At 41.9% G+C, this 27531-nt stretch overlaps 1 protein-coding gene across 1 annotated transcript in view; it reads left to right on the plus strand.

The window, feature by feature from the left end:
• The window catches only part of EVC2 (EvC ciliary complex subunit 2), a 134263-nt gene that overhangs the window by 94537 nt on the left and 12195 nt on the right, over window positions 1–27531 (plus strand). Inside the window, exons 16-17 of the mRNA XM_077136365.1 lie at window positions 568–690; window positions 20887–21114. Of these exons, the coding sequence (XP_076992480.1) occupies window positions 568–690; window positions 20887–21114 (351 nt within the window). The remainder of the gene's footprint in view (window positions 1–567; window positions 691–20886; window positions 21115–27531) is intronic.

Below are 27531 nucleotides of genomic sequence, written 5' to 3' on the forward strand. Positions count from 1 at the left end.
AGCAGATATATCTGTGCAGACTGTACACACTTATTCTAGGGCCATCTGTTTATATTAAATACTGTGTGTTTGTTCCTGTGGGAACATACATATACAACTATACTCAACAGCTTTTTACCTCCTGAAAAAGTTTTTCATGTCCTCCCAATTTAAAATATCCTCCAGTCACTCTCTTCTTTGCATTACCTTATTTGTCATGCACTCATCAACCATCTTATGGTGTCTTCTTTAGTTATTTGTTCTCATGCATATCGATAGTTTTCTCTGTTTTCACGTAAGGGAAGGGATCTCATCTGCCATGGTCCTTGATCAGAGAGGGTGTCAGCTCACAGGTCACGAGGCTCATGAGGGGGTGATCCAGCACAGTACACCGCCTGACTCCAAAGCTTTGGTTCTGCCCAGTCGGTTTGGTGGGAGCCCATCAAAATATGTGAGGATCAAAGGCCCCCAAATTAAGCTCATTCCCAGAAAAGCAGACAGCTTTCCTCCAGGCTTGGGGAGACTTGGGGGCTGCATGAACTTGCTGGTGCTGATTTTCTCGCCATTGTCTTCTCTGCCCCTCCTTAGCAACAGTCCAAGGTGAGAAAGCAGCGCTCCAAGAGTAAGAGCAAGACAGACCTTTTCAAGAAGTGCATTGAAGATAAAATTCACCTCTTTGAGGAACAGGCACCTGAAGACCTGGTTGAAAAGGTCAGTGCTTCTGCTTATCTGTTGTCCTTCCTTGTGCAGAGCAGGACTGTATCTACCCACTCACAGGGCACACGGGGCCTTGAGATGTTGCCGACCATTTCTGCCCAAGCACTGTGCTTTTAAATTTGTGGTCCTCCTAACGGGGCAGGTCCTCCCTGCACGCATGCTTTCCATCCATGCCTTCTATCTGGAGTTTTCTTCATCCACTTCTTTCCCTGGAGATTTCTGGATCATCCTTCAGCCAGCTCCACTGGCAATGGCTGCTGCCATATTTGTGCCTCACGCTGAACCACTCCCATATGTTATTTCCCCAGTATCTCCTTTCTTATCTTGCTTGGCCTCGTTTTCCTGCCTCGTTGCTCATCGCTGCCCATTTATGCTTTGCACACCAGTATATTCCACATGATACTTTTATTCATGCTCTTTCCTCTTTCTGAAGTTACCTTTCTACCTTTATTTACCTGGATAAACAGACTTTGTCCTGTGCCGCCCTAAGGTTGTTGCCTTCCTGGACTTTCCCCTGCAGTGACTGCTTCTGTCCCACTCACCCCCCCCCACCCCCCTTCCTGGCCCGTGGGCGTCTGAGTCAGCCCTTATCAGAGGCTCACCCATTCCGCAAGGATTCGGGGGAGGCAGCAGTGTCCCAGCGTCCTAGTTTGCTAGCTACCGAATGCAACACACCAGAGACCGAATGGGTTTTAATAAAAGGGGATTTATTTTGTTAGTTCTTCAGAGGAAAGGCAGCTAACTTTCAACTGAGGTTCTTTCTTACGTGGGAAGGCACAGGGTGATCTCTGCTGGCCTTCTCTCCAGGCCCCTGGGCTCCAACAACTTTCCCTGGGGTGATTCCTTTCTGCATCTCCCAAGGCCTGGGCTGAGCTGCCAGTGCTGAGATGAGGTATGCTGAGCTTCTTGGGCTGTGCTACGTTGAGCTCTCTCATTTAAGCACCAGCCAATTAAGTCAACTGTCATTCATTGCAGCAGGCACGCCTCCTAGCCGACTGCAGATGTAATCAGAGACAGATGAGGTTCACGCACCATTGGCTCATGTCCACAGCAACAGAACTAGGTGCCTTCACCTGGCCAAGTTGAATCTAACTGAATCTAACTACCACATCCAGACGCTGTGCTAATTAACTCTTGGTTGCAACAGTGACTAAACCTGCCCCATTCCCTTCCCTGGTGGAGTACACATTCTGGTTGGGGAGATGGACAAGAAACACCTAAATGAACAGAAACTCCAGTCTGTGATGGTGCTAGTAAAGAAAGAAATAAGATGATGTGATAATGATAGGGGCATGGGGCTGGAAATGGGACCGACTGTCGGTGGGAAGAGTCAAGATCCATCTCTCGAAGGAGGTGACATATAAGAGTTGACAATATATTCTCACCATCTGGTACCCATCTGCCTCCTTCCAGGGCTCACCTGAGCGTAAGTTCCCAAGTCAAGTGTATCCATTGAAAACCACATTTTCGAGCTCATGCTTTCCTTCCTATCTGCTGTCCATTCCCTTGCCTAGTTGTTTTTGCTTTATTTTTAGTACATACGTATTTCTCTGAACACAAATTTGTAAGTTGGCCAAGGGCCAGAAACTTCTCTGGACAAGATCAGTTGGTCCTTCCAGGGATGCTTTGTTGCTGATGTCCTAAGGGACTGAATAAATGGCACATCCATTCCCACCCGAGTGCTGTAGAAAATTAAAAAACAAGACAAAAGCTAAGCAGGTGGAGTCACAATATCACCCTTATTGGAGCTAAAAGCTAATTTAAGAGATAGAAGTTAGTGTGCGAGCCCAATGGGCTTGCTAAACAACTCCAGAATTAAACAGAATGAGTGCCCCAATCCCAGGTTTCTCTAGACGGACCTGGGTGGAGCAGAGCGGTCCCTGGAGGAGCAGAAGCTCTGCCCGCAGAGAGAAGCAAGAGAAGAGCTGCACCACGCCGACCCAGTTTACTTCCGTAGACCAACCAGGGGAAGAGGAGAGGGGAGGAGAAAGCCCAGGGGCTGCACTAACTGAGCTCTGTCCCCTGGAGGAAGTAGCAGCATGTATGCTCGGGGGGGTGCAGCATTTCCCCCCAGACTTTTGTGATCCTTGATAAGTGGCAAAGCTCATCCACGTTCAGATGGATGTTGGTGGAGAAGAGCTCTTGGGGGAGAAAGTGTGGGGATTTGGTTTGGGAGAGAAGAGCTGGGAGTGAGGGTGCAGACTTGGAGGAGCCCCCAGAGAAGCTGAGGACCCCAAAAAGCCTGACCTGATGGAGCATCGGGTTCTAACTGATGGTAGAAAAGCAGATCACAAAGGAAAGTTCGCAGGTGCCAGACCGAGGAGGACAAGGAAATCTCCTGGGCACCACTGAGGCAGGACAGTCAAAGGACAGATGATGGGGAGGGAAGATTACACAGTGGTAGCCAAACTGTGGAGGAATGGGGGGTGCACATGCAGTGCTGGTCCTACCCACCAGCTGAGGACCGAACCTCAGCATCCCTCTGGGCCCCTTCCCAGTTGATTCTTTCTCCTAGTGATTTCCAATCTGCTATGTGTACATTAGAAATGAGGAATTTGCAGATAGCCGGGCTTCCTGGCTGCGTGCTTGCCTGCCCTTGGTTCAGTCTGTCACATGCTTTGACCCCCCAAGCTCCCTGAGAAATAGGGACTGTTAATGTCCGTGTGTTGTTCCTGCAGAGCCTGAATCTCAGAGACGGTGATGAGTTGTCCAGGTCCCTGCAGCCAGGCAGTGCTGGAGTCTGCACTTGAACCTGAAGCTTTTGTCTGTCTGTCCTCCTGGGGTGGGGGTGGTGGTGCAGGATGTGGCACAAATGGGCCTTGGACTCTAACGGTGATAACCCACCGGTCTCCAGGGCTTTTTCTTGTGAGGAACAAGCAGGGAGGAAGGGTTTTTTTTAAAAACTCTGAAGCAAACCACAATGTTAGTTTTTTTCCCCCTTTCCTGGAAGCTCCACATTCTCCAATTAAGGGGCCTTGTGGAAGGGGCAGATGAGATCAAGTGTGGCACACCGTGCAGGCATTTGTCAGCTGTGGCCTTTTAATGACAGGCCATCATCACAATCGCCTAATTCATTGTGGCAAGTGTCAATAGAATAGGCAATTCCAAGTCGGTGGCTTTTATGTTCCTCTCGAAATTGATCGATCGCATCTCTTAGCATCTGTGTGGTGTTTGTACAGATTTTTCATCTGTGGGGTGATTGCAGCTCTCAGTGTGACATGCTCGCTGCTGAGAGCTGTTTGATGATGTTTCAGGACTGGAGAGTCCTTCAGAGCTTATGCAGCTGGAAAGACGGAGTGGGGTTTGACTCACAACTGCCCCAGAGATCTGTATACCGCGAGTCTGGCAGGGGGAGTAGAATCCCCCAAAGAAGGCTGGCTTTCCTGCTGGAGCTGCAGAGCATGCTGGGGGCACCTCCAGGGCACCCCTTTGCACTAGACTCTGCCTCAAATAGCCATCCAAACCCTCAGCACTCACTCAGTCCCTTCTCTGGAATCTTCCATCTGACACACAGAGAGCAAGGTCTGTGGAACTTAGGAGAATTGCGCAAGGTCTGTGGAACTTAGGAGAATTGCGCAAGGTCCCCTCTTAGACAGTGGTGGAGCTGAGCACTGAACAGGTGTGCCTGCCCACACCCCTGTGCCCTTTCCATCCAGTGGTCACCTTTAGGCTCCCTAGAGGACTCCTTGGTTCTCTCCCTACCCTATCCCCGTATGCTCCCCCTCTCTTCTCTTTCTTTTCTTCTCCATGCCCTTCTCTGCCTTCCATTTTCCTTCTTATTCTTTCCATATCCTCCTTTAATGAATGCCTCTGGCCCAGGTTCTGCTCTTGGTTTCTGCTCTGGAGATGCTCACAAATTAGGGAGGAAAACTGTCTGCCCACCGGCCGTCTGCAAGCTTGCAGCTGGCTTTAGAACAGAAAACCCTGTTGACTGGTCTGTAGCCTCACCTTGAATGAATGGTCTTGGGACCGATTTGAAAAGAGTTGTAGGACCATGGCAGGGAGGGAAGGGGAGACAGACAGAAGGATAAATGTGAGCTTCCTGGCTGTCCACTTTTTTCCTGACCTACCTGTGGATGAGTCAGTGGGACAAGGTGTCAGCCCTGGTCACAGGCAGCTGCCCTGAGAAACAAGTATGATCCTATGATCAGAAAACAAGGTGCTCAGCTGTGGCTACCAGGCTTTCTGATGGACTAATATAAGCTCATAGACACAGAATTTTAAATTTGGAAGATTTTGGAGGACATATGCATTTTAAAGCTGACCAAGTTGCTGTATGAATTTCTTTTGTGATTACATTGGTCTTGCAAAATGATTTGAGAATTGTCATCCTGTTCAAAAAGACGGCATATTCCTTATTTTATTCAGACTTTCTTTTATGATTTTTAATAGAGTTTTACAGTTGTTTCCATAAGTAGGGTGACCATACCTCTCAGGTGTCTTGGGAAAGTCCCTGAGTCCTTTCACAGTAGCTCTCCCTTTTGCTCTCATGTGTTGACATAATAAGTACAAATGTTGTGGCCATTTTTTTTTTTTACATGGTCAGGTCCCAGGAAGCGAACCTGGGTCTCTAGCATGGTAGTTGAGAACTCTGCCTGCTGAGCTACTGTGGCCTGCCCAAATGTTGTGGACATTTTTGTGGACATTTTGAGATATATTATAGTTGGTTGCAATTGTGAATGATAATCTATTTTCAATTGTGTTTTTTATTTACTTGATACTGGTGTAAAGAAATGTAACTAGTTTTTTAAGTTACTTCCCAGACTTCATATTTCTATCTCTGAACTTAGATTGCCAGGTCTGAGTTCTTACTCTGCCACTCTCTTGCTGTGCAACCTTAGGCAGGTGACTTACCCTCTCTGTGCATCAGTGTACTTGTCTGTCAAGCAGGTAAAATAGAAATACCTTTCTCTTACGATTGCTTGAGGATTTATCTGTTGATTCTGTCATATTGTTTTGTTTTTTGCTAATGAATCATATTGTCTACAAATAATTGCAGTTTTATATCATCCCTTCCAATCTTAACACCTTATTTCTTCTTATCATGTTGGTGAGAACCTTTGGTGCTGTCTTAAACAGTAGTGGTGATGATGGGAAGCACTGTCTTCTCCTTGCTCTTAAAGAGACTAAATTTAAATTATATATGAAGTGTAATGTTTGATACAGTTTTCTAAACATAATCCTAAGCAAGTTAAGAAATTTCCCTTTTATTCCTTCTTTGTGGAGTTTTTAAAAAATCATGAATAGGTATTGAACTTTAACAAATACTTTTTCAGCAACTATGGAAATATTCTTATGATTTTTTCACAAACTATAAAGTTTGTGAATTATACCAATAGATTATCTGATATTGATCCATCCCTTCCAATGAATGCAAGTTGTCAAATTTCATAACATTCCCATTTCATCTGTCTCTTGTCATTTACAATGATGTCCCTCCTTTCAAACCTGATATTGGAACTTTGTGTATTTTCTCTCCCTCCTATTTTTATTTTTTGCTTCATCAGTCTGGCTAAAAGTTTGTCAATTTTTATTGATTTTGTTGGTCAAAGAACATATGTTGTTTATTTATTTTCTTTATTATTTTCCTGTTTTAAAAATTTTTATTGATTTATGCACTTATCTTTTTTTCCTTCTTTTTGCTTACTTTGGGTTTAATCTTCTCTAAATCTTATAGTTTCTGAAGATGGGAGCGTAAGTCTTTGATTCGAGATCATTGTTTTCTAATATGAGCATTTAAAGCTTTATGATATAGAAAAGCTTCAAGTTTTAGAAGTGTTAAGTAACAAGCATGTCTTCACACACATGCAGGATGTGTAGATGTAGGCAGGCATGTAGATTGATCAATTCATTGATTGATAGATTGTTTTTTAAGGATATGTACATTCTGGTAGTGTGCTGATTTGAAACTACTATGTACCCTAGAAAAGCCATGTTTTAATCCTGATTCAACATTGTGGGTTGAACCTTTTGATTAGATTATCTCCACGGTGATGTGGCTTTGCCCATTCCAGGTGGGTTTTGATTAGTTTACAGGAATCCTTTAAAGGAAGAAACATTTTGGAGAGAGTCAGAAATGACAAAAGCCTCTGAGCCTACATAAAATACAGAGCTGACAGAATCTTCACAGCAGAGCTGACCCAGGTGCCCACACTTAGAGGTTAGACACACATTGGTTGGAGATGGTTGGAGCTCAACATACATTGCCATGAGATGTTGAGCAAGCCAGAGCCTGGAGAGAGCCAAGGGAAGCCAAAAGATGAAAGCCAGCCCCAGAGAAGCAAAGTGGGGGACCCCCACAAGAACAGAGGCTGAAAGCAATGGGACCCAGGAGCAAGGGACAAACAGATGCCAACCACATGACTGGCAAGCTGACAGAGGTGTTCCTGAACCATTGGCCTTCCTTGAATTATGGTTTCTTTCCCTGGATACCTTAGTTTGGACATTTTTATAGGCTTAGAACTTAAATAATAATTGAAGTATTAAATTCTCCTTTGTAAAAGCCATTCTAACTCTGGTATATTGCGTTCTGACAGCTTGCCAACTAATATGAGTAGGAATGGGGAAAGGGCACTGGGGAACCAAGGAGCAGGTAGGCAGTTGCATGGGGCCTGGAGGGCTGCCTGGAGGAGGTGGGCTGACCACATGCTGTGCAGGACAGTGGAAGCAGTGGACCAAAGGAGAGAAGGTGGGTCAGCTTCTCGAATTCTCAAGTCCCTTGGCCACTGTGCAGGGCCAGCCTGCAGGGGCTAAGTGAAGGTGGGAAGACCCCCTGGGATCCTATTCCAGTAGACCAGGTGAGAGACCAGGACTAGAGCTGGGACAATAGAGGCTATCTGTCTGACCATTTCTGGAGTAAAATTGGTAAGATGTAGGAACCTTGTAGAGAATACTTGGGCAGATGTATTTATCTGTGGTTTCCTGAACAGACCTATGCTGCTCAGCCCTCCTCTCCTCACCTCTGCCTGGCTCTAAGGGGCCTCCTCCTACTCTGACCTGTTCTTTTCCTGCCATTTGTAAGCGGGTTTTGAGGGCTAAGGCAGCCATCCCAGCAATCTGTCAGGACATCAATTGATGGCTTTGAACTGAAAGGGCCCTCGTAGCCCAGGAATACTATCCACCATGGCCAGGATAAGGCTCTGGTGATCAAAATTGCTCTAAGCCATGCTGTCCACTCTTCCCTCTACCTCCAACCCCCAACCAGTACCTCCACTATCAGTGCTGCCCCGTTGCTCGGTCCCACTTTCCCCCCTTGGAGGGCAGTCTAGGAGGGCTGCTTGGAAGCGGCTGCCCTAATGTTGAAGATGAAGGGACATTCGGGTCTCCTATCCCGACCTCAGGAGACTTTGGCCAGCTGGGGTCCGTTTGTTGGATATGTAGGGCTGGAAGACTTCCTAAACTGGAGCAGGATGAGAATGTATCTTCTTTCTCCCTCTCCAATGCCTAGGGCAACCCACAAGTAGATATCCAGAACGAGTTATACATCTCAACGTTTGCTTTTTTTTTTTTTGTATAGTATAACATATATACAAAGAAAGAAATAAAAAGCAATAGCTTTCACAGCACTCTTCAACAAGTGGTTACAGGACAGATCCCCCAGGGTTTGTCATGGGCTACCATAGGATCCTCTCATATTTTTCCTTCCAGCTGCTCCAGATTATAGGAGACTAGAGGGCTTAAATACTTTTTTATCATCACAATCAATTTTTTCCTTTTTTTTGTGAAAAATAACATATATACAAAAAAGCTATAAATTTCAAAGCACTGCACCACAATTAGTTGTAGAACATATTTCAGACTTTGATATGGGTTATAATTTCACAATTTTAGGTTTTTACTTCTACTTAGTTGCTCTAAAATACTGGAGACTAAAAGAGATATCAATTTAATGATTCAGCATTCATAGTCATTCGTTAAGTCTTATCTTCTATGTATAATTCCACCATCACCTTTGATCTTTTCCATACCTATCTTTAGGGGTTCAACATTTACTTTTTAACTTTTGGAAATATCTATGTACCTATCTTCTATGTATCATCTGCTCTCAACACTGAAACGTGAAGCTTTTCCCTATCAGTCTGTCTAAGAGTTTCCACATTGCTTTTGACAACAGCCTAGAGTTCCGTGGTATGCAGGAACCTTACATAATTTAATCAGCCCTCAAGCAATGGGCATTTGGGTTGTTTTCCATCCCTTGATATTTCAAACCCACACTGAAGCCTCTGTGTGCATCCTACACCCTCTGTAGTGAAACAAATGGGGCGGTATTCCCATCCCCATTTCACAGTTGAGAATGCTGAGCCTCAGGAAGGTGGAGAGACTGGTCCAAGTTATGGAACTATTCAGTGGCAGAATAGAACCTAAAGCACAGGTTCCCATTTCTGTGTTCTAGTAGATCTGCTTGATGCATCCAGAATTGAAGGGGATGGTTCAGCTCATGTTTGGTATGCTTCTACAGCTCCTTTTGCTCAGCATATATACAAATTTCTCATAAATATTCTTTAGGAATATTTAAATATAAATGAGAATGACACGACCACATTTCCTGCTCAGCTGTTCTCTCTGGTTTTATTTTAATGATTTCGCTCTCTAGGTAACACATCTACTCTGCAGCCATTCATCCATCCATTATGCATTCAGCGTGTCCAGATTTCATGATGTGCCATGCAAGCACAGTTCATTAAAGTCCCTTCATTCAGTCCCCACCGCCATCAACTGCACATCTTGTTGTGTTTCTGAAGCTGCCCTGGCAATTACGCAAAGGTAGCTAGCACTTCTACCAAAAGTGGCTCTTTGTGCTTCTGTCACTTCAGAAGTGACAAGCGTTTAAGCATGAGAATAATGTGCTCATTTTCAGATGGCCTGACAAGAGCGAAAACTGGTGGCATTGGTCCTTAAAAAACTTAGAAAAGAAGATATATTCGAAGGATGTCCATTTCAGAAGGGAAAATCCACCCAATCACAGAGACTGGACCGGCCTCCAGACATTCTCCTCGAGTCTCCTGCACCTCTCTTGCCCTTTTAGGATCTGCCTGATCATTTTCCCAAAGACCTGTTGTGAAAGAGGTTTCATGCTTTCCCATGGCTTACCAAACACAATCCCGTGTCCTTAGCTCAGCACTCAAAACCCCACTGTCAGGCTTCAGCTTACCTTTTAAGTTTCATTTTCTGTTTCTACTTTTCACATACCAAAATACTACCATGGTTATTTTTAGATGTTTGGGATATAGTGGTTTTTGTTGTAGTTTTTTACATTGCCCATTTAAAAATGTTGTTTTTCATTTTTCTCAAATATGGGCCTACATTATTTCAAAGAGTGAAATGATTGCACAAGTTTTGTGCTGAAAAAAAAAAAAGCAGCTCTCCCTTTCCCCAGCTACATACACTCACATGCTTCCTGGAAGCACAAAATTTCAACTTTTTTTAGCTTGATCTGTTGGTGTTTACCTTCAAATCACCAAGCAATATGCTTGTCTTGCTATTTCTTGATTTCTCTACTTCAGGCATTATCTATTTACTTTCTTTATGGAAAATGAATATTGAGCTTGCTTTCTTCTCTCCACCTGCCCCAGACATGAGACCCTCCTGTCTTCCCTCACCCCTCACTCCAGTATAGTTACACCAGTATTAAAGTGTTCTCAGATGGCCTGACAAGAGCGAAAACTGGTGGCACTGGTCCTTAAAAAACTTAGAAAAGAAGATATATTCGAAGGATGTCCATTTCAGAAGGGAAAATCCACCCAATCACAGAGACTGGACCGGCCTCCAGACATTCTCCTCAAGTCTCCTGCACCTCTCTTGTCCTTTTAGGATCTGCCTGATCATTTTCCCAAAGACCTGTTGTAAAAGAGGTTTCATGCTTTCCCATGGCTTACCAAAGCTGAGCCATGTAGTAAACTGGGATTCCTTTTTCACGAGGTTGTGCTGCCATCACCACCATCTATACCAAAACTTGTCCATTGTCCCTAATAGAAATTCCCTGTTCCTTACTCCTACCCTGTCCCCTGGTAACCTATATTCTAGATTCTAGCTGAATTTGCTTATTCTACTTATTTCACATCAGTGAGATCATGCAATATTTGTCCTTTTGTGTCTGGCTTATTTCAATCAGCATGATATCTTCATCCGTGTTGTCACATGCTTCAGGGTTTCATTCCTTTTTGTGGCTGAACAACGTCCCATTGTATGTATGTACAACACTTTGTCATCTGTTCATCGGTCAGTGGAAACCTGGGTTGCTTCCATCTTTTGGCAATTGTGAATAAAACTACTATGAACTTCGGTGTGCAAATATCTGTTGGAGTCCCTAGTTTCAGTTCTTTGGGGTATATACGTAGAAGTGGGATTGTTGGAGAATATTGTAATTCTGTACTTAATTTTCTGAGATACTGCCAACCTGTCTTCCCCAGCAGCTGGACCACTTTACATTCCCACCAGCAATGAATGAGCATTCCTTTTTCTCCACATCCTCTCCAACACTTGCAATTTTCTATTCTTTTAATAGTAGCTAGAATATAGTGGGTGTGAAAGGGAATCTCATTGTGGTTTTCATTTGCATTTCCCTGATGGCTAATGATATGGAACATCTTTTCATTTGCTTTTTGGCCATTTGTATCTTTTCTTTGGTGAATGTCTATTCCAGTCCTTTGCCCATTTTTAAATTGGATTATTTGTCTTTTTATTGTTGAGTTGAAGAATTTCTTTGTATACTCTGAATCATAAACTCTAATCAGATAGGTGGCTTCCAATTATTTTTTCCCATTATATAGGCTTTCATTTTACTTTCATGTTAAGGTCCTTTATGCACAATTTTTTTTTTTATTTTGGTGAAGTCCCATTTATATATTTTTTCTTTTGGTGCTTGTGCTTTGAGTATGAAGTCTAAGGTTGTTAACCTATGGTCATTGCCTAACACGAGGTCTTGAAGATGTCTCCCTATGTTTTCTTCCAGGAGTTCTATAGTTCTGGTTCTTATATTTAGATTTTTGATGCATTTTGAGTTGATTTTTGCATGTGAGATGAGGTCAGGGTCCACCTGCATTCTATTGCATATGGATATCCTGTCTTCACAGCACCATTTGTTGAAGGGATTATTCTTTCCCAATTGAGTGGTCTTGGCATCCTTGTCAAAAATCAGTTAGCCATAAACAAAGAGACTTGATTTCTGATCTATAAATTCTATTCCTTGGTCTATATGTTGGTCCTTTTGCCAGTATGTGCTGTTTTGATTACTGTGTCTTTGTATTAAGGTTTAATATAGGGAAGTGTTAGTCCCCCAACTACATTCTTCTTTTTCAATATGATGTTTGGTATTCGGTGTCCCTTACCCTTCCATGTAAGTTTGATGATTGGTTTTTCCATTTCTACAAAAAAAAAAAAAGGTTGTTGGAATTTTTATTGGGATTGCATTGAATCTATAAATTGCTTTGGGTAGAATTGACATCTTAACAACAGTTAGACTTCCAATATATGGACACTGTATGTCCCTCCGTTTATTTAGGTCTTTTTGGTATCTTTTAGCAATGATTTGTAGTTTTCTGTATGCAAGTCCTTTACATCCTTGGTTAGATTTAATCTTAGATATTTGATTCCTTTTTAGTTGCTATTGTAGATGAATTTTTTTCCTTTATTTCTTCTTCAGATTGTCCATCAGTAATGCATAGAAACATTACTGATTTTTTGGTGTTGATCTTGTAATTTATTTCCCCCTACTTTTCTGAATCATTTATTAGCTCTGGAAGCTTTGTCATGGATTTTTCACAAATAAGGAAACGTCTTTTTCCAGTTTGGATTCCTTTTATTCCCTTTCCTTGCATAATGTTCTGGCTAAAACTTTCAGTACAATATTCAATACCAGTGGTGACAGTGGGCATCCTTGTCTTGTTTCTGATCTTTTAACTGAGAAGTTAGGATTTCAGGGGTGATTATGATTACTGAATGATTATATAGATATTCCTTTTTTACTTTCTGGTATATTAAAGTAGACAGAGGGAAATACCTGAAATTTCTGAACAATAATCCAGCTGCCTTGATCTTTGATGATGATTTTAATAACCTTTATCTTGGAGCCCTTGTGATTGTAAAAACTTTGTGACAGACCCTTACTTGTACCTGTTTTATCCAGTTTATTTACTTTGGGGTCTTGAGACAACTAACAACAGCCCCTAATACGTATTAATGAAGGGCCTTGAGTCAGCCCAGAACTAACCCACCCCAATTCAAAAGTTATCTTGACAACTGAAGTTGTAGCTAACCAAAATGGGCCCACCTGACATGTACAGTAATTTGGACTTTAACCTGTAAGTGACCTATGCCTCATTATAATACTAAAAATCGAGCCCATCATCGTATTAAGGCTGCCATTTTATTACATACATACACATGTAGTCAATCTGTGCATGCTCAATCATTTGATCAGCTGCAATTACATCATATGGAACCGTTGTGCTCATTATCCTAAAACTGCCTATCCTTTAATGCTATTAAACTGTCAGAATTACTGCAGTTCAGGGAGATAGATTTTTAGGCCGATTGGTCATCTGCTCTCCTACTTCGCACCTAGCAATAGACTCTTTCTCCTTTGAAACCCTGGTATCTCAGGAATTGGTCATTTGAGCACATCAGGCAGAGAATCTACTGCTTTTATCTGGGGTCAGTCTCAGAGGGAAAGCTTTTGGTCTTTCACTGTTAAGCATGATGTTAGTTGTTGGATTTTTTATATATACCTTTTCATGTTGAGGAAGTTTCCTTCTATTCTTAGTTTTCTAAGTGTTTTGTTTTTCTTTTTAATCAAGAAGGGTGCTGGATTCGGTCAAATGCCCTTTCTGCTTCAATTGAGAAGATCATGGGGGGTTTCCCCCTTTATCCTGTTAATGTAGAGTATCACATTAATTGATTTTCTTATGTTGAACCACGCTCACATATCTGGGATAAAATCCCACTTGATCCCACTTGATCATGGTATATAATCCTTTTAATGGACTGTTGGGTTCAGTTTGCTAGGAGGTTTACTGAGAAGAAACACCTTCCATCTTCTCACTCCCTCTGGGAGTAACCCCCCCACCCCCCCGCCAGCAACCTGATGTATGAGAGGGGAGCCCGTAGAATGGGCATCCACAAGGGCTCAGATATTTCTGCAGAATTTCACCAGCCTTTTTTCCCAACATTTGGATGTGAGATTCTTGGTGTGGTCCACTCTCTGTTTTTCCCTTTCCAGATGGAGGGATGCTAGCTTGTGAACCTCTGTTCTAGTTTGCTAGCTGCTGGAATGCAATATACCAGAAACGGAATGGCTTTTAAAAAGGGGAATTTTATAGTTTGCTCATTTACAGTTCTGAGACTGTGGAAATGTTCAAATTAAAGCAAGGCTACAGAAATGTCCAATCTAAGGCATCTAGGGAATGTTACCTCAGTTCAGAAAGGCGTATGACATTCAGGGTTTTGCCCTTAGCTGGAAGGCCACATGATGACATCTGCTAGCTTTCTCTCCAGGCTTCTTGTTTCATCTCCCTGGGGAAGCTCCCCTGGGGAAGTTATTCTTGTTCATCTCCAAAGGTCTCTGGCTGTGAGGGCTCTCATGGTTCTTGTGTCTCTCTGCTTCTGGTAGCTCTTCAAAATGTTTCCTCTTTTAAAGGATTCCAGTAAACTAATAAAAACCCACTTAAAATGGGTGGAGTCACATCTCCCTCTAATCAAAGGTTAATACCCACAATTGGGCATGCCACATCTCCATGGAGATAATCTAATCAAAAGATGTGAACCTTCATTATTGAAGAAGGATTAAAAGAAACAGTTGCTCCCACAAGATGGATCAGGTTTAAAAGGCTTTTCTAGGGCACATCATCCTTTCAAACCAGCACCTTCCTTTCCTCTCTCCATCTCTGGCTCAGGGTTCTCCAAGGAGGGAGTTACCTGGTGGGTTTGCAAGAAGGGATTGGGCCTGCTCAGCTCAGCTTCCTCCTCTGCAGAAGCTCCTGCTGTCTCTATTTGTGGGGAGCTGGTGGAGAAGGCCTGCTGCTTGAGGGAGAGTGTATTTGTTCGGTCACGCATCTGAGCTACGTTCTTCAGTCTCACTTTCATCGGTATTAAAGCTGAAATTTAACCTCTTTTTGGCTTAGCCAGGCATGTGGTTGTATTAGATTCCCAACCTTGGCAAGGAATAGGGATGTGATTTATTGAACTCCTTAGACTCCCAGTAACTCCCTGCTTGTTCACAGTTCATTTTACGATGCATTTAAAGGTCATCCTAATGCATAGGAAAAAACCTCTTCTTTGAAGTCCTTGTTGCTATCCTGAAAAACAAGTTAAGTAGTTGTTGCAAATTCTCATTTAAGATGCAAGTATTTAGCAACATATTATTTTGCCAATGGATTTTTATTATTTTCTATAGCTTGACTATTTAATGAAGCTTGCCATTAATACCTCCTAGAAATGCAAATCTGTACCCTTTCCTGTGAGTTCTCTTAGACAAAAGATGGAATCTCCCCCTGGGGACACAGTCTCATGGTGCTGGAATGATCATGTTAAGCTGCTCAAACAAGAAGAAACGAGAATTTTGGAGGCTCTTTCTTTTCTAAAATTCACTTTCTACATTGTACTTAGAGAATATGCAACAGGTTTTAGGTATTCCGCCACACATCAGATATGTAGTATGTAAATTAAAAGTTTGCAGCACCCCTCACGTTGGGCATCTCCGCAGGGGGCTGGGGCTTTCACTGTGCTCAGACCCCCACCTCACTGCAGAGCTTCAGGATTAAGCAAGACTGCGTGGCCATAACACGTAAAACCCCTTTCACGGAGCAGGGGGGAAGCTCAATAGGGGAGACTTCCCTTCCATTTCCTGCTCAACCCCCATGCCCCAGTCCCTCGTGGTATCTAGAAAGCTCCAGCAGGCTCTCCACATCTTCCCCTCTGCCTCAGGAAAAGGTCCGCATTCCTGCAGCCAGCAGTCAGATTAGAGAGAATAGTGCCTGGGGCTCACCCAGGGCTGGGAAAAGTGACAGTTCACCCAGACAGAGTGGAAAAGCTCATCATTCCCAGGATATCAAAAGGGTCTTGCCTCATGGTGGGTCATGAGTCCTAAATGAAATACCGTCCTTGACTCCACCTAACAGATCTTCAAAACAAGGCTGAAAATTATCAAACTGTTTCCAGGTGACTTAACTGAGTCCCAGAACATGTTCAAGTGCATTTACAGAAATGCAAAAATATCCAGTACCCAACAAGGTAAAATTCTAATTTAAAAAAAATGACAAAAAAAATTTTTTTAAGGAAAAAAAAGCTTAAAAAAGAAAATATGACTACTATTGAGGAGAAAAATAAGCCATTGAAACCAACACAGAACTGACATAAATGCTAGAACTTGTAGAGAAAGACACTAAAAGAGTCATGACAACTATATTTCATGTGTTCCCCAAAAGTAAATAGAGATATGGAAGATATAAAACAAAAAAAAAATCAAACTGCTAGAGAAGAAAATGATAATGTCAGATAAAATAAACGGAATGGGATTAGCAGCAGATTAGATATCACAGATTTAATGGTTAGTGAACTTGAAGACAGCAACAAAAGAACTATTTAAAATAAAACAACAACAAAAAGTGAGTATGACAGTTTTGTAGCCTAATAGATGGGTAATTGGATTTCCTGAAGGAAAGGAGAGTGAGAGAGGAGGATAGAAAAAATGTATCAAGAAATAATGGCTGGGAATTCCTCAAATTTTAAGGTGGAAATATTCAACTTCCCCATTTGGAGAATTTCTGATATTCTTGCATGCAATGGAGACAACCAAATCAATAGGCTGAGCCTTCAATCTTGGGGTTCACTCCTGTGAAACTTGTTCCTGCAAAGGATAAGGTAAGCTTACTTAAAATTCAGCCTAAGAGTCACCCCCAGAGAACCCCTTTTGTTGTTCAGATGTGGCTGCTCTCTCTAAGCCAACTCATTAGGTGAACTCGCTGCCCTCGCTGCTATGTGGGGCATGGCTCCCAGGTGTGTGCATCTCCCTGGCAGTGTAGGACAGAAATCCCAGGATGAGCCAGGACCCAGCATCATGGGATTGAGAAAGACTTCTTGATCAAAAGAGGGAAGAGAGAAATGAGACATAATAAAGTGTCACTGGCTGAGAGATTTCAAACAGAGTTGAGAGGTTATCCTGGAAGTTATTCTTATGTATTATATAGATATCCCTTTTTAGTTTATGGTGTATTGGAATGGCTGGAGGAAAGTACCTGGAACTGTTGAGATGTGTTCCAGTAGCCTTGATTCTTGAAGACAGTTGTGTAATGATATAGCTTTTGCCATGTGACTGTGTGATTGTGAAAACCTTGTTTCTGGTGCTCCTTTTATCCAGAGTTTGGACAGATGTGTAAAAAAGAAATATGGGTAAAAAATAAACAAATAATATGGGGGACAAAGGTTAAAATAAATTGGGTAGATGGAAATACTAGTGGTCAAGGAAAGGTAAGGGTAAGGCTTATGGTATGTATTAATTTTTTCTTTTTATTTCTTTTTATGGAGTGATGGAAATGTTCTGAAAATGATCATGGTGATGAATATACAACTATGCAGTGATATTTTGAGTTATTGATTGCACACCATGCATGGAACATTTATGTCAAGTTTTATCAATAAAAATAATTTTTAAAAAGAAAGGCAGAATGACTAAAAAAAAGAAAGAAAGAAAGAAAGGCTAATGACATCCACCTGTCATCTGGGAGGGCACACAGTGACATCTGCTAGCTTTTTTTGCAGGCTTCTCATTTCATAAGGCTTTCCCGGGGTCATTTTCCTTCTGCATCTGCAAAGGTCTCTGGCTGTGTGGGCTCTAAAGCTTTTTCCAAAATGGTTCCCTCTTACAACCTCACCTGAATGGGTGGAGACACATCTACATGGAAACCACCTAATCAAAAGTTAGTACCCACAATTGGGTGGGTCACATCTCCACGGAAACAACTTATCAAAAGCTCCCACCCAGCAATACTGAATCAGGGGTAAAGAACATGGCTTTTCTGGGGTACACAACCATTTCAAACCAGCACAGATGCATTACATACAAAGAACCAGATTAGGTGGGCAGCAGATTTCTCTTTAAAAATAATGCAAGCAAAAAGTGGACCAATGTCACCAAACTGCCGTGGGAAAAGGAATTTTCACCTAGACTCCTATATCCAGAAAAAAATAGTTTTCAAAAATGAAGGCAAAATAAACATTTTTCAGACATAGAAAAGCTGAAAGACTTTATCACCCAAAAATGCAGAAAATGTTCAGAGAAATCCTTCAGGCAGAAAGTAGATGTATATCTGGATTTACACCAAGAAATGAATGAATGATAAGCATATGGGTAAATACGTAGGATTTTTTCTTATTTAAACAATCCCTTTTTGAATTAAATGTTTCAATAAAAACCATAACAAAAAAGCATGAGCATTATAAGACATAGAATTAAAGTTGATGACAAAAATAACATAAAGACCAGGAAGGAATAATGGAAGTGTATTATTTTAAGGTTTTTATACTCCACGTGAAGTGGCACAATGTTGTGTCAAGGTAGGTTTGGTGTGTTAAAAGAAACCACTGAAGTGCTAAGAGAGTTACTGCTAGTAACCCAACAAAGGAGATGGGATGAGGACATAAATACTCAATCCAAGAGAATGCAGTAAAGGAGAATGAATCTCAAAATAATGATGCTGAGTGAAACCATCCAGACAAAATAAGAGTACACACTGTGTGATTCCATTTATAGAAAACTCCAGAAAATGCAGACTGATCTGTAGTGTCGGAAAACAGACCAGCAGTAGCCGGGGCAGGATGGGGATGCAGGGGGTGAGATTACAAAGCATGTGGGGATGTGGAGGAGAGCTCGGATGATGTTGAATGATGAAGGATTAAGGCAATGGTTACATACGTGTATACATATGTCAGGACTTGTATTGTGCAGTATAAATACACATAGATTAGAGTAGGCAATTACACTTTAATTAAGCTGGGGTTTTGTGGGGGTATTGTTATCCCCATTTTACAGATGAAAGAATGGAAGCCTAGAGAGCTTAATTAGTGTGACCAAGGTCAGCAGTTAGTAAGCCACAGAACTGGGACTCCAGCCCAGGGCGCCAGTGTCCAGAACCCGTGCTCTTCAGCACTGCTCTAGCTTCCCCTCCTAACTAGGAGAACTGTGAGAGCGAGCTCCTTGTCTCATTCATTTGTCCTTCTTCTCTAGCACCTCCCCTGCTGCCCTGCCCATGCTTTCTCTTGTACAGGGTTAGTGCCCATTAAATATTTTTTGGATGAATGAATAAAGGTGTAACTCTCTATTCTGTTAGTAATGTAAATTTTCTGTGGAAAAATAAGTGCAGAAAGAGGGAATTTACCTGGGAAGTGGTTACGATCTGTAAAGCACTTGAACAACTCTGGTGCCAGAATGTCCCTCTATAGAAGACGTGGGATACAGCCTTGGGGTCCCAACCTCGTGCCAACTGTGCCCACTCTGCAGGCTGGCCCTTGCAGAAGGCCCACCCCAAGGCCAAGCCCCGTCATCTGCAGTCACTGTGCAAACTGGGGGTGAGTGGTCGCCCCCTGGTCCTCCCAATTAGGGAGAGCCCAGGTCTACCAGCCTCCCTTTGGAACAAGACACGGTGGACTCTTTTCAACCAGGGAATGTTAGAATGAGTCTCTCTTTCTTCCAGGGGGCTGATGTTTTCATCCCATGACTGTAAGTTCCTTCTGGCCCTTTACATCTGCTGAGTTTTTCTGCAAACCAGATAGCAGGTGCCCACAGTGTCTGTCTGCCCAAGTGCTTTCCATTTGTGGTCCTGCTCATTCTCCAAGGCCCGCCCCTCCTCTCCAAGGAGGCTTTGGAGCCTCCTCCTGCTGGGGTATCCTCCCCAAGCCCACAACACCCAATTAGGCTATTTTTCTGCTTTAGCACACTTTCCCCTGCATCTGGATTTTTCCTGAAGAACAAATCATAGAGATGAAATTTGAGTTTTCAAACTCAGACTTGCATTCTTCTGAGGATGGGTATCAGGGAGGTCCTGCAGCCGCTGGAGAAACCCAGGCCATGAGTTGCTGACAGACCCTGCACTGCGTAAACATTTTTCCTGATGCCTACTACCTTAAAACGTCTTAATGTAAACAAAACAGATGGGCACTAAAAAGAGGTTATAGAGCAGAAAACAAAACTCTACGAACTTTTAAGATAAAAGACTTCAAAGAGATGTTATGCTGTGGCAGGCCACTGTTTAGTTTGTGCTTTAGCAACTTGTGCAGGGGAGAGGGCACACACTCAGGGACCTGCCTTTTGAAGGATTCAGGGGGTGAAGTCTGAAAAGCACTGTAGCAATTTTTCTGAAGAACGAAGAGGCCATGGTAGTAGAGAAAAAAATACATGGAAACTGGAATGAACTCCTTGCTTGAGTGCATGGGGGCTAGGAATTCCTGCATCTGGAATTTACTGAGCTTCGGGGGAGCTCTGCCCTGGAGGAGCTCACATGGCACTGAGGGAAGCAGTGGTGAGGACTAGGGTGCTGAAGGAAGGAAACCCAGAGAAGAAAAGGACAAACATTTGCAGAAGTAAGGATGTGCATTGGGATTAGTTGGAGACCTGAGACCCAAAGAACAAATAGGGGATTTTCAGTAAGACAAGAATGGAAGGAGCATTCGAGTTAGAGAAGCAAGCAGGAGCAAAGGCGGTTAGACGTGAAGAGCTGGGGGTGTATGGAATGGCAAATATTAGGAATGGCCCAAGTCCCAGGGGTGGTGCAGGGGCTGGCAGAAGAACAACCTGAACCTTTCCAGGTTTACCTTTGTTGAGATCTGGGTGGGAAGAATCTTGTAGGCCAGGTTAAGAAGTTTGAGCTTCAATCCCCTAGGAAGTGGGAAGCCATTGAAGGGTTTTGTACTGGGTAGCCACATGTGGAGACTAACTTTTGAGAATGATAAATAGGGAATTAATGACAGCTGATTTCCAGAAGCCTGTTAGAGTTGTATAAGTAGGGGACCAGCCATGGTCTTACAGGAGCTCACTGAAAGTTTACTGTGTATCCTTGTTTTAGTGTTTAATGTGGGAAGGATCTTGAAATCCTGAACAAATGGTTGATGCCATCACAAAATCTAAAAGGATGCCATTTATCAGTCATGTGCTCACTTTCCTCCACTTACCTCTCTCCGCTTTCTGTCTTGGCCCCCTCCCAGGCACGAGGAGAATTGCTGCGGGAGAGGGTACAGCAGCTGGAGGCCCAGGAGGAGCGGTTTGCAGAGTCCCTGGTCTCACTGCAATTCCAGAAGGCAGCCAAGATGACAGAGACCCTGTCGGCGTACACTGCCCTGCTCAGCATCCAGGACCTGCTCCTGGAAGAGCTAAGTGCATCCGAGACCCTGACAAAAGTGGCATGTGCACAGATCTTGGAGTCCCACAGCCCGGTGAGCTCAACCTTTGGAAAGGGGGGAAGGGAACAGAGCCTGGCCCCATCCCCCATGGTACTTTCTAGAACCACCTCTGTTTCTTCTCCATCAATGGGCTTCTGGCCTTCACTTTTGGTGTGTCTGTCCCAGAGGTATTGTGAAGATTGAATGAGGTCATGTACATGAGAGCACATTGCACTTTCTCAGCCCAAGATTTCTGTCTTTCGTTGGCCCTCAGAAGCAAGCTTTTTGAATGTTAACATCTCTGAAAAGGGTGTGTCTTACTGCTAAGGGCATGTCATGGTTGAGTTGTCCATATTGTTTCTTTCATAGCATTATGAAAAATAACAGCACATTTTCAAGTAGTATTATCTTAGATGCAGTGGAGGAAGGGATTAATTTTTATTTTTACAATTCTAATTATTACCATTATTTCTGCATTTTTCCAGGTGAGAGTTATATCCATAAAACAAAAGCTAAGGTAATAGAGGTCTCTAAGACTGATTTTAGGCCTTCTATGTGTACATTTTAGAATTTCAGCCATTGTCTGTGAGGATTATTTATAGCAAGGAAAAGGGCATTGTGTCAGTTTGAGAAATGCTGCTGGAATTTAATGTCCTAGATATGGAAGGGCTCTTTAAAAGGAAATTTATCAAGTTGCAAGTTAACAGTTCTAAATGTCCAAACTAAGGCATCCAGGGAAAGATACCTTGACTCAAGAAAGGCCAATGGGTCCAGAGCATGTCTGTCTGCTGGGAAGACATGTAGCTGGTGTTGGCTGGTCCTTTGGCTTCTGGTTACAAATGGCTTCCCTGGGGATGTTTCTTTCTACATCTCCAGTCATCTGGGTCTCCTGTTGGCTCTGAAGTTTCTCCAAAATATTTCCCCTTTTAAAGGGCTCCAGTAAACTAATCAAGGCCCACCTCGAACGGGTGAAATCACATCTCCATGGAAGTCATCTAACCAAAAGGTCACACCCATAACTAGATGTGTCATATCTCCATGGAAACAATCCATTCAAAGTTTCCTACCCTAAATAATAAATCTGCTCTCCACAAGATTGGACCAGAACTAAAACATGGCTTTTCTGGGGTACATAATAGTTTCAAACCAGCACAGGCATTTACATTTGTGATGTCCCTGGCATGAGGTAGGTGGCCCTAGTAAGTAGTGAACGGAGACGATCTCATTTAAACATAATAAATTGCAGTCTTATGCTGTTTGCCGTGTACTTTTTCTTCTACATCATATCAATTAATTATTGAGCCCCACTGAGAAGTAGGTGTTGTCCATGTGCCCAGTTCTCAGGTAAAGAAATTGAGATGCAAGAAGGTGGCATCTTGGTCAAGTTTGCATGGCTCAGAAAAGACAGGTCCCAGAAAGGGACCTCAGTTCCTGACTTCAACCCACCTGTGCCACGTCATGGACTTTCCCACTCGAGCCACCAAGAGGGACCCACACAATTTCTTTAAAAAGCAATGACCAACATTCTACATATACAATCGGTAATTCTTAATATCATCACATAGATGCATATTCATCATTTCTTAGTACATTTGCATCAATTTAGAAAAAGAAATAGGAAGACAACAGAAAAAGAAATAAAACGGTAATAGAGAGAAAAAAATAAAAATAAATAAATAAATAAATAAAAAATAAAAAAATAAAAAAAAATGAGCAAAGGACATGAATAGACATTTCTCCAAAAAAGATAAAGGTATACATACATCAGAGATATAGTAGATTCAGTTCCAGACCAATGCAATAAAGTAAATATCACAATAAATGAGTCAAAAAAAAAAAAAAAGTAATGACCAACAGTAAACTACTGAGTCCAGACTGCTTTACCAGCAAACACAAAGCCCCTGCATGTGATGACCATTTTAGGGGTAGAAAGGAAGTTGGAGCATCTGTAGCTTCCAGCAGACATCATCCAAATGCTGGAGAAATAGAGATAAAGATAAGTTTTACTGATTTGCTGCATTCAGAAGAGAATAGGGAAACCTCCAAGAGCCAAGGAAATCCCTGATTAAGCTAAATCACAGAGGTAGATAGAAAATTTGGAAACTAATTTACACCATTGTGGTAAAGGCAGAAACGTGGAAACCGTGGGTTTGGGGACTCACTTTGGGGACTAGTTGATGAGGCCTTGGGACGCCCTAACCTGGTAGAAGGCTCAGTGAGTGGGTAGAGGGAGACCGTCACCCACTGGCAAAAGAAACCATCAGGGAAGCCAGTCTGCCCTCACCCCTACTCCAGGTGTGGGGAGAAGTCTCCCCTGTGAATTTGTAATCAGAGACTTCCTCTCATCTAGGAAGGAGCTGAAATGTATTTGAACTGCTCAGATAGGGAGCCCCCAAACTGATAAATTAAATTAAAATGGTTCCCAAGTGGCAGCCCATCCTGGTGCCTGCAGAAGCAAGGCAGATGCTCTCCAGAGAAAAAATATTTTCAATCTGAGGATTTCCACAGATTATATTTAGCCAAATGTGAGTTCTCAATTTAGAAAAAGAAGAAAGAAAACTGAACATGATGTAAAGAGGCAAGACAAGATGACCTGTGAGCAGAAGAAGTGAAAAACTAGATAAAAATCCCCAGAGTTTAGATATCAGTATAGAATACAAAATGATTTGTGAAATTGTTTAAAAAAGTCAAAGATAATGTAAAAATGATAAAAAAAATCCAATTTTCCCAGAGTGTGCAGCAGTCCTAAATGCACATATACTTAAAAAAGACTCAAAATAGCACAAGGAAAAATTGTTAGAACAAGGAGAAGTTGATAAATCTATCATCATAGTGGGGAAGTTCTGTACATCTTGCTCAGTAATTGATAGGTCAATCAGATGAAACACAAGTAAAGATATAAATAAACTAACCAACACCACTGAACTGTGTATTTAGAGGACATATAAGGACTCTCACAGCTGACAGTTAATGAATGTACATTCTTCTATAGCACGCTTGGAAAAGGTTTCAAAAAGTGGCCATACAGTATTTTTCTGACCACCTTTTTGACAACAAAACAATTAAGTTTTAAATCACTTTAAAAAATAATTACAAAAAGTCCATATATTTAGACATTTTAAAACACACTTGTAAATAAATTCATGGGTCCAAGAAACAATGGAGATTTTTAAATATCTAGAACAGAAAAATAATGTAAATGTTACATATCAGAACTTGTAGGATTCAGTGAAAGCAGTTTTTAGAAAGAACTTTATACACTAAACACTTACATTAGAAAAAGGAAAGGCTCACAGTTAAGGTCAAATGAAAATTTGGTGGTGATGGGGGAACAACAAAATGAACCTGCAGAAAATAGCAGGAAGGAAGAGAAGAGCATAAATAAATTGAAACCAAAATTACCTTGGTAAGAATCAAAGTGAAAAGCTGATTTTTAAAACAGATTCTAATGAAATATAGAAATCTGTGGCAAGCCTGATCATTAAAAAAAGAGTCAAGGGACAAATAAATTATATCAGGAATGTAAAAAACAGCATAACTCTAGATGTGTTAAGAATTTTAACATATAAGAGGATGTTCTAGTTTGCTAGCTGCTGGAATGCAGCATACCAGAAATGGAATGGCTTTTAAAAAGGGGAATTTAATAAGTTGCTAGTTTAAAGTTCTAAGGCTGAGAAAATGTCCCAATTAAAGCAAATCTATAAAAATGTCCAAATTAAGGCATCCAGGGAAATATACCTTGGTTCAAGAAGGCTGATGAAGTTCAGGGATTCTCTCTTCTCTGGAAGGGCATGTGGCAAACATGGCAGCATCTGTTAGCTTCCTCTCCAGGCCTCTCGGTTCATGAAGCTGCCAGTGGCATTCTCCTTCTTCATCTCCAAAGGTCGCTGGGTGGTTGACTCTGTGGTTCTCTCCCCCATTTTGTCATGGTTCTGCAACTCTCTCCTTGTTCGCAAAAGGAACTCTCTCCAAAGTGTCTCCCCTTTTATAGGATTCCAGTAAACTGATCAAGACCCAGCTAGAGTCGGTGGAGACACGTCTCCATCTAATCAAGTTTAATACCCATAATTGATTGAGTCACAACTCCATGGATATGACTTAATCAAGTTTCCAATCTATAGTACTGGATAGGAATTAGAAGAAACTGTTACTCCCACAAGATTGATTAGGATTAAAACATGGCTTTTCTAGAGTACATAAAGTCTTTCAAACTGGCACAGAGTATGACCAGAGTATGAACAACTTAATGCAGCTAAATTTGAAAACTGAAATGCGATGGAAGAGTTCCTAGACAAATATTAAAGCCAAAACTGATTCGAGGTGAAAAAAAGACTATGTTGTCATATTACCTTCAAAGAAATTGATTCCATAGTTGAAATTTTTCTCACCCACAAAAAAACACTCAACCTCAATTGTTTTATAGGTGAGTTCCATCAGATTTTTAAGGATCAGAATTTTCCAGTCGTATAAAAATGATTCCTGAGATTAGAAAATGAAGGAATATGCTTCAACTTGTTAAATTGGCCTAAAATGAATAGTATGAGGTAGAACAATTGCAATTCAATCTCACTCATAAAGGTAGATGTAATGTGTAAGCAAAATAGCAATAATAAAACATAATACAGCCATGAATAAAAAAAACACATCATGGTCAGCTTGAGTTTACCCCAGGAATATAAAGTGGGTATAACCTTAGAACATCCATTTTAAAAAATTTACCCGATTAAAGGAGAGAAAAAATAAAAGGTCATTTCAGTAAATACAGATTAAGCATTTGAATTCAACATCCATCAAAGTGAAAAGTCCTTACTGGATTAAGAATAGAAGGAAACCTCTAAAGTGTATTTCCCAAATCCCCCAGAGACTGTCCTCACGCTGAGAAGCGGGAGCATGGAGGCAGGCCTCTGCCCATCTCACCGATGGAGGAAATGAAGCTGCAGAAGGGTGGGACAGGTCAGTTAAGGATGGAATGAGAACACAGAACTTGGAAGCCTCTTGGCTCTTGGCTCACAACTCATCTGCTCCTATGAAGTCCCTGGCAAACACTGTTGGGCCAGCCTTAAAACAATGCCCCCTTTTACTTGAGAACATCTGATTTCTTTTAATAGTCAGGGAATGCAACACCTACATTTTCAAATTTATCTTAAAGCTTTCTTGAGTAACATCACTGCTTCCTATTTCTAGTTGATTTGGTATGGATGAGTTAATATGCCCTGCACTGGAAGGAACTGATAATAAATCATATTACATTGTATTATTAAATTGAAGTAAAGACGATGGATATGATGCAGTTATTTCTTCAGCTTGCATTTTGGGGGAAGATGCACCTGTTGTTTTTTTCCCAGATAATAGACCTTTATTCTGCCATTTGATCATTTAGTGTGAACCAGTTTCCCAGTGTGAATGAGTTTTTAAGCTGTTCAACATTCGGGTGACTTTTTGTTTTTTTTAAAGCATAAAATTAAATGCTTTAAAAGAAATGGTTCCTAAGAAAACTATACCAAGGTACGTCTAATTTGACGAAAGATTTTGAGTCATTTGGTGAAACTGAAACACAAGCAAGGATGCATCAGATCACAGGCCCTGTGGGAAGGATGGAAAATGTAGATAAAATGGACTTTTAACTGATAAGGGGACCCCAAACTTACTGTACCCACTGTCTTTTCATTTTGGCTTCAATTGCTGTCTGCACTTTTCTGAGGCTGAAACCTGAGTCTCCTCCATTCTTCTCTTACTTCCCATGTGTTGCTGGCCACTCAGTTGGTGGAATTTGCCTGAAAAGTTTTCTCACTTCTGACTTTGACTGCACAGCTTCACTGCGCTGGAGTGTCTAGACCTGAAAAATTAAAATAACATTGATAATTAGCTAAACTTGAGCTCTCATTGAGTCCACGGTACAGTGTTCAGCATTTCTCCCTCTCAACAGCCCCATGATGTTATTATGCCCATTTTGCAGATGAAACATGCCCTCGCTTGGACTCTACATGTTAGCCATCCGGAATCACACCTGCCATTTGAACACTTAAGCCATGGTCAAGCCACTGTCCCTTTGAAGGACCTTCTGCCTCGAACACTTCTGCCCATCCCCTTGCAAATACCTTCCCACATTTTAAGACAAGTCCAAATGTTGCCTCCTCTGTGAAGCCAACTGTGATCTCTTCAGGCAGAGTTGGTCTCTTCCAGCTTTATGTTCCCATAACCCTCTGTGATAGCAGATCACAGCCATTAGCCACCACAGTAACTGTTGTACACATCTGTCTGTGCATTTCCAGATGAGAGGGCCACATCTCATGCACCCCTGAAGCCCTCAAAGACAACAAAAGGCCTGGGACTCTCTCTACATCTACCTATCATCTATCTATTTCTCTATCTGCATCTGTCTGTCATTATCTATCCATCCATCCATCCATCCATCCTTCCATCCACCCATCCATCCATTCACCCATCCATCCATCCACCCATCCATCCATC

The sequence above is a fragment of the Tamandua tetradactyla genome, chromosome 19 (genome assembly GCF_023851605.1).
Source record: "Tamandua tetradactyla isolate mTamTet1 chromosome 19, mTamTet1.pri, whole genome shotgun sequence".
Classification (NCBI taxonomy): Eukaryota; Metazoa; Chordata; class Mammalia; order Pilosa; family Myrmecophagidae; genus Tamandua; species Tamandua tetradactyla.